The following is a 13,239-nucleotide window of genomic DNA, read 5'->3' as shown; positions in this document are numbered from 1 at the left end:
GATCCCTGGGGGAAATTATTTTTTGTTACAGTGCTCCATTTTAAACCAACATTAAGACAAGACAGACAATACACTAACTAAGAATAGTACAATATATACATATATATACATACATACATACATAAGTCACTTATAAATAAATATTTGGAAAAGAAACATGTGTAGTTGTAGCAGCAAACAGTGTGTTAAGTGGATGCGTTGTACAGGGAGATGGCCACAGGCAGGAATGATTTCCTGTGTCGTTCAGTGGTGCTTTTGGGTAATCTCAGTCTCTCACTGAACGAGCTCCTGTGACTGACCAACATGTCATGGAGTGGGTGGGAGGTGTTATCCAACATTGTCTTTATCTTGGACAGCATCCGCCTCTCCGACACCACCTTGAGGGAGTCCAGCTCCATCCCCACAACATTGCTGGCCTTACGGATCAGTTTATTAAGTCTGTTGGCATCTGCGACCCTCAGCCTGCTCCCCCAGCATGCAACAGCATAGAGGATCGCACTGGCCACCACAGACTCATAGAAAATCCTCAGCATTTTCTGGCAGATGTTGAAGGACCTCAGTCGCCTCAAAAAATAGAGACGACTCTGGCCCTTCCTGTAAAGTGCTGTGGTGTTTTTAGCCCAGTCCAGTTTATTGTCAATGTATACTCCAAGGTATTTATAGTCCTCCACAATGTCAACACTGACCCCCTGGATTGAAACAGGGGTCAAGTGTTTCCTGGTCTTCCTGAAGTCCACGATCAGTTCCTTGGTCTTTGCCACGTTGAGCTGCAGATGATTCTGCTCACACCACGTGACAAAGGAGTCGACCACAGCCCGGTACTCTGTCTCATCATCCCTGCTGATGCATCCAACCACCGCAGAGTCATCAGAAAACTTCTGAAGATGGCAGGTCTCTGTGCAGTGGCTGAAGTCTGTGGTGTAGAGGGTGAAGAGGAAGGGGGAGAGGACAGTCCCCTGTGGTGCCCCTGTGTTGCTAATCACCTTGTCAGACACACACTGTGGGAGACGTACATATTGTGGTCTTCCTGTCAGGTAATCAACAATCCAGGACACCAGAGAAGCATCCACCTGCATCGCTGCTAACTTATCACCCAGGAGGGTCGGCCTGATGGTGTTGAAAGCACTGGAAAAGTCAAAAAACATGACCCTCACAGTGCTCGCCGGCTGGTCCAGATGGGTGTAGACACGATTGAGCAGGTAGATGATGGCGTCCTCTGTTCCGAGACGAGGCTGATAAGCGAACTGAAGGGGATCCAGATGTGGTCTTACTATGGGTCGCAGCTGGTACATGGTGGGGTAGCCTTTGTTGGTAAGAACAGCAATCTCATGAGGGATTTTGTCCCAGTCCTTTTCACAGAAACCCTCTAAATCCTTTAGGTTTCATGACTCCACAGATTTTCTATAGGACTGAGGTCTTGAGACATTCTATGACCTTAATGTGGTTCTTCTTTATCCACTCCTTTGTTCACTTAGTGATACTTTTTGGGTCACCGTCATGCTGGAAAACCCATCCGCTACCTATCTTTAGGGTTCTGGCTGAGGGAAGGAGGTTCTCATCCAAGATATTACAGTACATATCTCCATCCACTGATCCCTCAATGCACTGAAGTAATCCTGAATCAACCCCAAAAGCATGTTTGCACCTCCGTGCTTGACTGTGAGGATGGTGTTCTTTGGGTTATACTCGGCATTTCTCTTCCTCCAAACATGGAAGGCTGATTTGTTGCCCAAGGGATCAGTTTTGTTTTCTTCTGTTAGCAGCACTTTCTCCCAAGCCTTGTCTGAATCATTTAGATGTTCTCTGGCAAGCTTAAGATAGGCCTCTGCATGTGCCTTCTTGAGCAGGTGAACCTTGCGGTCAGGCCAAGATTTCAATTATTACAGCACAGCGTGTTACCAATGGTGTTCTCAGTGACTGTGAGAACACCAATGCCTCCTCTCTTGGTGGTGAAGAGGTTGGAATTGAAGGAACTGATGGACAGGTGCTTCATACATATGCCAAGTTCAGATCTGTAATTCAATGATTGATTGATTGAAATCTATGTGCTGCATGGGCACAAAGACAATCTATGAGAGAAAGAATTTTGGCTGCTTGAAGAGGATCAAATACTTATTTCTCTCATTAACCTAAACATGTATGACTTTTATGTAATGTATTTTTTCTGGATTTGTGGTTGATATCCTGCCTCTCTCTGTTAAAATGAAAATACCATCAAAATAGAGCCTGTTCATTTCATTGGTAGTGAGCAAACTTACAAATTCAGCAGAAAATCAAACAATTATTTCCCCTACTCTGTCTTGGTCTTAAACATGAAGCTACTGCCAGCAGCCTTTAACATAAAGACCGAAAGTAGATGAAAGTAACAAAGGTGGAAGAACTGAAACAAGCGTCTAGGTCAAGCTTCACATTTACTATACAGACATGTGATCGTCTCATCTGAGTCTTGGCAACAAAACAAATGTCTTTCTTGAGATTAGTTGAAGATTATTATCAATAAATGGGGGATTTGCTTGTGTTTTCGCTGGTTTTTCTCAGGATCTTGGGTTTCTCCCACTATTAAAAAACATGCTAGTTTAAAATGGCCTATCTTGGCCTAAGACTCTCTCTCTCAAAAGACACCCTTTGTCTCCAGAGTTTCACTTTCTTGCTAAATAAAGGTTCCAAAAGCAACCAAAAGAAAAACACAAACATGCTTTCCCTTTTAAAGTAGTGTGGGGTCTCTCTTGCTGAAACGATATACACAAACAGCCTCATAACCTGATGCAATTCACTTACCTGTAGAAGTTTTTGTTGACCTTCCTCTCATGAGGGAACCCCAGCATGCCACAGACCACGCGGGTGTTTTTGGCTGTCCAGCCTACATCGCAGATCTGTGCCCAGCCATCTTTGTATTTCACCTCTACCACACCTTCCGTGATGGGCAGCTTCTTTTTGGCCACGCCAACCACTGGCCTGAGTCGCACCTCCTCGACTTTGTTCTCATCAACTTGTGCCTTGCAGAACAGGAATAAATAACAAATATATTTATTTATACAGGATCACAAGTTGCTCTTGGAGCTAAATTATATGGATGAAAGCTAAACTATTTATGAAACTTGTCCTGCATGAGAGGACCAGACTACACACTGACTCACGTCTGTACCGGACAGTATTTTTCAGGTCTCGTGCTCTCACTAACAGCTCACGAGTGGTAAACGTGACTCCGATTGCCAGCGATGCACTGACTCACTTCCGCTGCTGTTTATTTGGAAAAGAAAAATCTGGCTCTGGTCGTAGATTAAAGTCTGGATGCCACATTTAAGCAACCCTCACTCACAGCAACAAAGAAAAAGAGGGAAGATGGTCATGTATCTGAAAATCCACTCACTTATTCCTATGAAGCTTTTTGTATTTAATGCAATCTTCCTGTGTCATCTGCTCATTCAGTCTGTGAAGACGAGTCACCAGAATAACCTTGTTCACCTGGGACCATTCAGTTATGCAAACAACATCAAAGACAGAGACCGACTGGAAAAAAATCTCAGCCAGCAACCCACCTATGTGTGTGTCCTGAGAGGCTCTGAGTTGCACATCTTTATTTATTAAATGAGGGCATGGTTTAACTTTGAGCTTGACATTCATGTATAACGTAAGCCGAGGTGTTAGACGCAGAAGTCCTGCCTCAAGTACAGAAACTCATAAATGAACTGGTGACATCCATTTTTTCAAAATGCACATGAGTTTCACTGGCAATTGGTACAAAACACTTTTAAAACTACAAAACTACAGAGACCTAGATGAATGGTCAAATTAAACTACTTTACCTTCAAGCCTACGAAAGCATCATAGCCAGGAATTTACTGGATCAACAACAAAACAAGTGTTTTGCCCGGCTATAACTGACTGTAGCTGCTAAGTTTATTACAATTTTACCTCAGGAGTTTACACTTGGAGAAGCTTTTGCTTTCAGCAGGTTAGACACGTTATAGAAAAAGAGCTAATCAGCACCATGTGCACTAGCCACAGGTGGAGCTGCACAGAGGTGTTAGATTTCTTCCATGTGTGTAGTCCTTATATATCAAGTCTATAAACTGTGAAGAAAAAGGATTGTTTATAAACAAGTGACGGCTTCTTAATTGGCTCTAACTTAATCTCTCTTAAATATGTTTCGGCAACTTACATCAATAACATTCGAGTCCACGAAGCCGGGTATCCTCTCATCTTTGCAGACAACTCCGGCATCTTCATCGTGAGTGCAGTCGCTGTTGCCCCAGCCACGGGACTTGCAGAATTCGATGCTCTTCTCACCTCCGTGACACTGCACGTTGTCCAGCCAGATTTTTCCTACGCAGGCGACAGACTGTTAGGGAAACTCCACCACACTCCCAGGAGGGAGAAAGCAATAAACCCAAACCTGGAAGTAGCACTTGTTTGCAACACTGGTGGCTAGGAAAAAACGTTTGCAGCTGCACTTACGATTTCGGTGGTTATAGTTTTATTAAAATCACTACAAGACTCTACAAGACTTTTTAAGGCTAGACACGGCGGCTTTCTAAGGTCGATCTAAATGCTAACATTGACGTCGTTACTTACACACAAAGGCAATGCTAACATGTTCATGGAATGTTAGCATGGCAACTTAATTAGTTCCAAAAACCTAAGTACAGCTAGAGGTGATGGGAATGTTATTATTTTACAAATATTTATTCATAAACATCTGGAAACATACTGTTTTTTTATTGTGTAGGACCACAAAAAATTGTCCTAATGCACTTCCTAAAAAGTAAAGGCGTTTCACAGTTACTACAATTTAGGTAGTATACTGAGGTGAACAAAAATACAACCCCAATTCAAAAAAAGTTGGGAAGCCGTGCAAATGGTAATAAAAACGATTCTACTCAATCATTTTCAACACATTACACACTGGGGAGTCTAGACAAACTAGATTTTATGTTGGCACATAATGTTGTTGGAAACAACTACTTTTCTGAACACCCTTATGTGTGTTACATCATGTAAAACACAAATGGATGATCACACTGTATATTTAACTGAATGCTGAAATTAGACACACTCATGGCTGAAGCCACCCTTACCTTGGCCTTTGCCATATTTAGCACTGTGGGTCCATCCTGTGGCTGAGACGAAGCCCAGATGGTGGCAAAGTACGTGGGCGTTAGCTATCGTGAAGTCGTCATCACAGATGGTTCCCCACTCTCCCTTGTAGAACAGCTCTATCCGGCCCTCGTTGTGTTTTCGAGGATATCCAGACAGTCTGACCTTTAGTCTTTCGGGCCGGGGGGATGGGGATGGGGATGGTGTCGGTGTCGTTGTGGGCTTTGACGTGGCGGTGTTTGACGGTGTAGTTTGAGTTAAACAGTGAGGCAACCACAACCCAAGCAGGAGGCTGAACGCTAACTGCTGCTTGCATCTTGATTTATCCATTATTTCAGCTGCATATAAAGGAAGGTGCAAGAAAGTTATTATATACTTCACATTTAAGAAAACACAGAGAGAAAACACAACACAGATATCAGAGTTGTACTGATTTCTACAACTCGTTTTTCACTGGGAAAAAAGTCTGTTTGTGCTGTAATTACCAAATATTCCTTTACGTCAATTCAGACAGAGATTTAACTCTTTGAAGTATTTTTTTGAAAAAGTCGACCCCTCTTTCTTAGTTAGATCAGCTCCCACTCTAATATGGTTTCATTGACTGGTATAAAAAGGTGACCCCAGAATTTTAACCCTGATTCCTTGAAGAGTCTCTGGGTGCCCCAATGCAGTGTAATGAAAAAGTACTAACCCTCTCCAGGATTTCTTAGTTCTTTTTCCATATTTCTCACATTTTCACCCCTTTTTAAATCATGATTTAACTGAGAGTAACCACTATCCTCACACTGGTCTCTTTACCAGACCTGATGAATCCAAAACTCCCTGAAAAGAACTTGTCTGACAAAGTGATGTAGCTTAAAAGATCTCAAAAAAAGCAAAACATTATGCCACGAACTGAAGAAACAGCTGAGAAACCGAGTCATTGACATCTGTTAATCAGTGGAAAGGGTTACAAAACAATTTCAAATCCTTTGAGAAACCACAGTGAGAGTCCTTATTTACAAATTGAGAAAACTTGGAAAAGTGGTGAACCTCCCCAGGAGTGGCTGGCCTTACAACTTTACTCCAAAAGCACATCAACGACTCTTTCAGGAGAAGTTCACAAAAGAACCCAGAACGACATCTAAAGAACTGCAAGCCTTTACTCCGTTAAGATCAGTGCTCATGGTTCAACAATATGAAAGAAACTGGGCGAAAATGGCGTCCAATACAAAAACCACTGCTGACCAAAAAGAACACAAAGGCTCGTCTCACATTTCCCCAAAAAACATCTTGATGATCTCAAAGACTTTTGGGGAGGTATTCTGTGGACTGATGAAAAAGAAGTTGATCATTTTGGAAGGTTTGAGTCCTGCTACATCTGACATAAAACGAACGCAGTATTTCATAAAAACAGCCAAACATGGTGGTGGTAGTGTGATGGTCTGGGGCTGCTTTGCTGCTCTGTTGCTTCAGGACGTGGACTTGCTGTAATTGATGGGACAATGAATTCTACTGTCAAACAGAAAATAATGAAGGAGAATTTTTGGCAATGACTTCCTGCCCTGAAGCTCAAGCACACTTGATACCAGCAAGTCCACCTCTGATTGGCTCAAAAAACAAAACAAAATGAAGGTTTTGGAAAAGTCCAGATTAAACCAGATTGAGATTCTAGCTTGTGTGACCTTACACGGGCCGTTCATGCTCGAAAACCAAATATTCCCCCATAGCAACTTAAAAGATCGTGACTAGATATAAGAAATGCATGATTGCACTTCTTGCTGGAAAAAGTGACACAACGAGCTATTATGGTTAATGGTCATTTACCCCTTTTGCATAGGGCCACATAGGTCATATATATAACTTTTAAATAACTTTAAAATAAATGAAATCCTGATTTTCACAACTATATTCTGTATTTACTCAGGTTATTTCTGTCTAACATTAAATTTGTTTGATGAGCTGAAACGCGCAAGTTTGACAAACATGCAAAAAAATTAGGAAATCAGAAGGGGCGCAAATACAGTAACTGCAACAGTATTTTCAGCACATCGCGCACAACACACAAACTGCTCGCCCTCAGTGTATTTTCTAAATAGCTGCAACTGCTGCTGAAAAAAGCGCCTCAAATATGCTCAACACATGGAAGGATTGATGTTGAGGGTGTAGAGTTGCTCCAGCAGTCTGATTCAAACCAGCTGGTTAATACTTGATTCTGATGTGTGTGGGGGTGGGAGGAGATCTTTTAAAAAGCACAGGCTTTAATGACCCCATGATCTGGCTGAATTTAAAGGCCACATGAATGTTTATATCTATTAAATTAATTAAAGTGTCCTTGTAGCTTTCTGTTCAACCTTTTTCAATTTGTGCGTGCTAATGTTTCACAATGCCGAACAGACAGTACTCTGGGTTAATAATTCATAAATTATTAATAAATGTTTTTTTCTATGAAATACCAAAAGTCTGATTTTTCTCAGAAAACCTCATTCTGCTCTTTTCGGCATAGGCCTGCTATTGATAACCTGACAGCCACGCTCCTTTTGAGCTTTCAGCGAGTGGACGTCTGTCCCTCCAGAGACACAAATGCAGCAGTGTGGTGTGTTTGTACAGAAACCACAAACTTAAGTTAACCTTTCCAAAACATGATCTAAGGCTGAGTACATCGTCTGAGTCCAATTTCACGCCGAATGGAAGGACACACACATTCACAGTTGGTCAGAAGAGGCTTTTAACGGCATAGCCAGCACGTCTGAAGCTGCTTATTTGTGTGTTCTGTGTCTTGAATCGTTCTCAAAAATATTTTTTAAGAAGAAAATCAAATGAAAACACTGTTTCCTTACATTCGGGTAGTTAGCAGAGCATATAGCTGCAAATGTTTCCCTTACAGAATAATAAACTGACGTTTACACACTTCCTTGCAGACATTTGTTGTTTTAGAATTTGTCTTCTTATTCTGTCAGACACACAACTTGAAAGTTGTTTCGCTTCTTGACTATGGTCTGTGAGACCCAGTGAGGCTTGTAAGGATGTGTGTGCTGAGCAGATGGAAGCTGGAAACTAAGAAGGACTGAACGAGTTTGATTCATGAGTTTGGCTACAATGAATGAGTTTGATGAGACACATCAAAGCCAGAAGAGTTACTGACTCTTTGCATATTTTCATTAAATATTTTTAGTGGGTGACAAACTTGGACTACATAATTGTCTCCTTTACTGCAGAATGATGCTGTTATAATATGTGCATATAGGTTGAGCATGGCCTTCCTTGGAATGGATGCTATTTAGGTGGAAGTATTTGTTTATATTATATTTCCTTTAGCATTAATGATGTCTTCACAGATGCACAAGTTATTCACGCCTTGTGAGGTAATGAACTGTTAAAGGTTCATGGATGCTGGCTTTTGAAATATGAGGTGCTAACAAGCCAGATGCTCTTCAGCACCAGAGGATGTGGTATCAACTATTTACAGATTTTCATTTTCTTATCATAGAGCAGACATGAGAGCTGAGAATCTTTTGCCCATGTCAGTTGTATACAGGAAGCCCTAAATTCTCTGTAATTTCAAGCTAAGAAATATTTTTGAACCATTTTCCCATCCTGACTATGACTTTGGAGAACTCAGGATCTCTGGAATGCTTCCCCCCCTCTCCCCAACCATTTTACTGGCCTGATTCTAATCAACTTCATTGTTAGCGTGTTAGTTTCTTTAGTTAGCATCACACAGTTTCACATAGTTTCAACATAGGATACATTTTTGAACTACTTTTTGCATTTTGCATTAAATGATTTGCTTCATTGTATTTTGTTCCCTGTTTTTTGGGGGGTTTCTTTTGCAGATTATTATAGAGTAAAGGTTGTAAACAAGGTAAGTTTTGCTAAAATATGTGGCAGACCAACACTAACATTTTAACTCTGTTGTAAACATCCATCAGAGTTTACAGACAGCTTCCTGTTTTTAGACATACACATAATTTTTGTGTGTAAAGACCTATTATTATCACCATTTCAAATGTGCTAACTTTTGTCAGTAGTTTAAACCATTTACAACCCGCTGTGTGTCTTTGCCTTTACTATTGCAAAAATCACCATGTTTTCAGATGTCAGGCAGTACTTTGGTCAGTATAGAGTTATCATAATTGACAGACATGACACCCAACAAAAATAATGACCTCCAGGTTACGTGACATATGGAAGCAAGGATACAGAACCATGCAAAGGTATTAGGCCACCCTTAATTTCTTTATGTCTTTGAAGGAAAATGAGAACTAGGTGCTGGGACTTATTAAAAGCTGTGTAAAGATAAATACAAACATAATATATAAGGCAAACAAAGACTTTGTACAATTATAACAAGCCTGAAAAGCAATATTTGTCTGTCTACAACTTAGCCTGAACTCTCTTAGACAGGCTTTCCTTAAGTAGTCTCCAGGAATAGTTCTCCGGGCTTCTCAAAGGCCATTCAAAGCACTTTGGATGTTGGCTGCCTTTTGTTGTGTTCCCTGTCAAAGATGATCCCACACTGCTTCAGTAACGCTGAGGTCTGCACTCGGGGGAAGCCAATCTTTTTCTATTCAGGTATGTTTTAGTGGGTTGACAGTGTCTTTGGGATCATTGTCATGGAGATAAATTAAGCAGTTGCCAATCAGATGCTTTCCAGATTTTACCACATGGAAGATCAGATCTGATGATGTTTTTCTGTTTATAATTCCATCAGTTTCGATGAGACCTCCAACTCCACTGGCTGAATTCCAGCCCCAAACCATGACAGAGCCTCCACTGTGTTTTACAGATGGCTGTAAAACACTGTTGTACTTCTTTCCTGATCACCTCTGTACATGTTGACAGTGGTTTGAACCAAACATTTCCAACTTGGATTCCTGACTTCATATTACTGATTTGTCTCTGATTTTCAGTGTAGTTTTCGTATAATTTGGTATACCTTAACCTTTTCTGTTATTGATTAAGGATGCAAAACGTAGCTACTGGTCATCTACTCTAGATAGCTTTATTTTAGGCCACTTTTGCGTTTGTCCTCCACTTTCCTCAATTTTTTAAAGAACACACTGCACACCATGCCACGTTTTCAGCCAACAGCTATTTGGGAAGTACCCAGACTGTGCAAAGATACTATTTTATGCCAGCCAAACTGTGTTATCTTTGAGAAATAAACAAATTATGTGTTTTTGCAACAGCAAGAAAATATCTAAAGATACCATTTAAAACCAGTTATTTGGTAAACTGTCTGTCATGTATAGACACAAAATAGATTCATCCATTGAGCTGGGTGGAAGACCTCCAGAAAGCCTGAAGAACTAGTGGAGTACAAACAATAACTAGCTATTTTCTGGTTTCTGTAGCCTTTGTTAAAAAAGAACCTCGATACAAAGTCTGAATCTGATGTTTCTGATCCAATCACCCATTTTCTCATCCTAATGTTTCTATTTCTATCATCAAAGCAGCCACTCTCCATACCAATGTGCTCATGGATCATGTCTTGTGAAAGGCTCAAATCAACCGGGCAGCAGTTCACCAAATCAGCACAGTTCTGACTCACCCACATACACAACACTCTTGGCCATTATAAAGTCTTACCCTGCACAACATCATGCCCACATTCCCACCAAAAGCCACACATATCTCATTCTTAATCTCTAAATACTTGCAGAAATCTGTACTGTGCTGTACTTTCACAGACTGAAAATAAACTAGCATTTTGAGCTCTATGGGCTAAAAAAAAGATTTCCCTGCCTTTTTGCAACATGCTATTGACTTTTGGGGTACTTTGTGAAACTTTATACTAAGAATAGTCCAGATGAGCCACAAGGAGTTGGATGGATGGAGGACAAAACTGACCCATAAGCCCGTTTCAATAAAGCAGCACAACATGGAAATCTGTGGTGGCTAAACATTTCCTGGACATTTTGACACAGTGCAGTTTAAGTATGTTGGCATTCTGGTTCATCTAAGTGCTAAGCAAGGAGTTGGACTATTTAATCTGGATGATTAACTGGCTGTTAAAAGCATCTGAGCACAAATCAATTTATCAATATCTTAATATAAAAAGGATTTACAGTATTATTATTATTATTATTATTATTATTATTATTATTATTTTTAAATCTCAGTAAATGGTTCTTCAAATCCAGATCCACATCAGCACCTCACACCACGCAGGAAGTTTCTTGTGAATGGACAGACGGATTTTTCCGAAGTCACTGTTTGTCTTTCCTGTCGCAACATTCCTCACATGTTTGATTCTGCATCCCAAAAAACTGCTCAGAGAAACAGCCTGTTTTACCACTCTGCGTACTGGGAGACCATACCTACGGCGCAGACGGTAAGGCAGCTTCACGGCTTTCAAATAATACAGTATAGTTTTTGTTTTAAATCCAGACTATGACTTGTGTAAAAAATTGCATCAAATAATCTGACTAATCATGAAGTAGTCTTACCTTATAATGCCACGGCGGAAAGGTTACAGCGGGTCTATTGGAGAGAGGGAGATGTGTCCTGAAGTTTATTAACTGAATCCAAAGTCAGAGGAAGCATAAAATCCCAGTTCTTGTGCTAAATCGCCCCCTCCATCAGACACAGGTTTCATTTGTAGGGCAGTGGTCCACCTTCTTCAAACGTTGTTGTCCGTAAATTGGCAGCTGCCCTCACCCGAGGAGGAGGAGGAGGAGGAGGGTACGGGACTGAAGGGGGCTGGATTTTTTTTTTCCCCTGGAAAGACACAGACTCTTTCATGGATGGTTCTGTAACAGACTGTCTTGCCTTTCGTAACTTCAAAAAAAAAGAAAAGAAAAAAAATCACTTCGCCAATTTCACTCAGAGCCTACGTGTCTGTTAAAGCGCACAACGTGTCAGCTGCAGATTTACAACCGGGGTTAAAAATGTGCGACCACATCGACAGTTCCAGCTGTAATGCCTCTGCTAATGGTTTTTGCAATCCACTTGATGTTACCAGTAGTGCTGGCCAAGTAGTACTTGGTACATTAAATCCTCCTCCGATTATATCTTGAAAAGAAACTGACCAAACTGCATAGACTGTCTGTGCCAAATGGAATAAAGATACACTTTAAGATTTTATATCAACCAAGATGAGACAGACATTTCTGTCAAGTTAAAGGAGGCGGGTGCGTTTTGGTAGGTTTAAACCAGCCAAGACAAAAATAAATAAATAAACAAAATAAAAGCGGGAATTATGTATTAAATATTTTCAGTGGTAAATCACTAAAATACTGGAATTTGTTCCGTTGGAAATTTTGGTCTCGATCCCCACCGATAGTTTTAACCTTTAAAAACAGCGTATGTAGTAGAGATTAGTAAGTCATGATTTATATGGTGAATCAGCATAAATTCACACATTTTGGACACATTTTAATGACCACAAAATTATCACTGTGATTCTTTTTATTTTTTTACACAGCTTTCAGCTTTTCCTGTATTTTGAACCTGGCATTTTTGGAGACCTGGAAAGTTGGTTAAATGTGCTATAAGATATACAAAAAATAGCCGTGACAGTCAAGACAACAAATGTTCAGACATTTTTCAAAGTGCTTGTTTGAGGTGCATTTTTATTAGCAATCCCATACCAATGCGATCACTGGTATCGATTCTATCAATATTTTTGATCGATCTGCCCAGCTCTATAAAACATGCATTCACTTACCTGAGGGGAAGTTGTTCCTTAGTGCCACGCCAGTGACTCTTTAAAATTTTCTACACTTATTGTATCCCACTATTTGGCACTTGTCAGGTTAAGTAATAGAAAAACAAAACGTCCCACAAACGCAACTTATGCAAAGTCCCAGAAACAGCTAGAAGACCAACTAGCTTATAGAGCAACTAGATGTAGCTTATTGTTAGCTTAGCATGAACAGTAGAAAGCAAAAACCTGGCTATGGCCAAGCATGAAATTTACCCACAACCTCATTAGTTTTTAAGCTGTGCAACACACTATAGCATAATATACTGCAGTATAACAAGTGCCATTTTAAAGAGTAGCTGTTTAGTAGCCAAGCTAATCTGAATCTGTAAGCACATAATTTCCTTAAAGTAACCTGATTTTCATTATTCTGAAGTGGCTGGTTGAACCTTTTAGCTTAGCTACAAACTCAGCCATCTCCAAGTAAAAATACATTTTAAAAACGAACAACTTGT

At 40.4% G+C, this 13,239-nt stretch overlaps 1 protein-coding gene across 4 annotated transcripts in view; it reads right to left on the bottom strand.

The window, feature by feature from the left end:
* loxl3b (lysyl oxidase-like 3b) overlaps positions 1-12,971 on the bottom strand; it is a 34,111-nt gene extending 21,140 nt beyond the window's left edge. Inside the window, exons 1-5 of one of the 4 annotated variants that reach the window (XM_085392527.1) lie at positions 12,749-12,971; positions 11,529-11,799; positions 5,079-5,435; positions 4,163-4,326; positions 2,779-2,996 (exon numbers count right to left, since the gene is read on the bottom strand). In XM_085392527.1, coding sequence (XP_085248653.1) covers positions 2,779-2,996; positions 4,163-4,326; positions 5,079-5,427 — 731 coding nt within the window. In that variant the 5' untranslated portion in view covers positions 5,428-5,435; positions 11,529-11,799; positions 12,749-12,971. The remainder of the gene's footprint in view (positions 1-2,778; positions 2,997-4,162; positions 4,327-5,078; positions 5,436-11,528; positions 11,800-12,748) is intronic. The other 3 variants (XM_085392528.1, XM_085392529.1, XM_085392531.1) reach the window with 3 other exon arrangements.
* Between the last annotated feature and the right edge of the window lie 268 nt (positions 12,972-13,239).

Source organism: Rhamphochromis longiceps, linkage group LG19 (assembly GCF_057381845.1).
Source record: "Rhamphochromis longiceps isolate RC_006_pf linkage group LG19, R_longiceps_female_GT1.1, whole genome shotgun sequence".
Classification (NCBI taxonomy): domain Eukaryota; kingdom Metazoa; phylum Chordata; class Actinopteri; order Cichliformes; family Cichlidae; genus Rhamphochromis; species Rhamphochromis longiceps.
The sequence above is the reverse complement of the archived record's forward strand: the minus strand, read 5'-3'. Positions and strand labels throughout refer to the sequence as shown.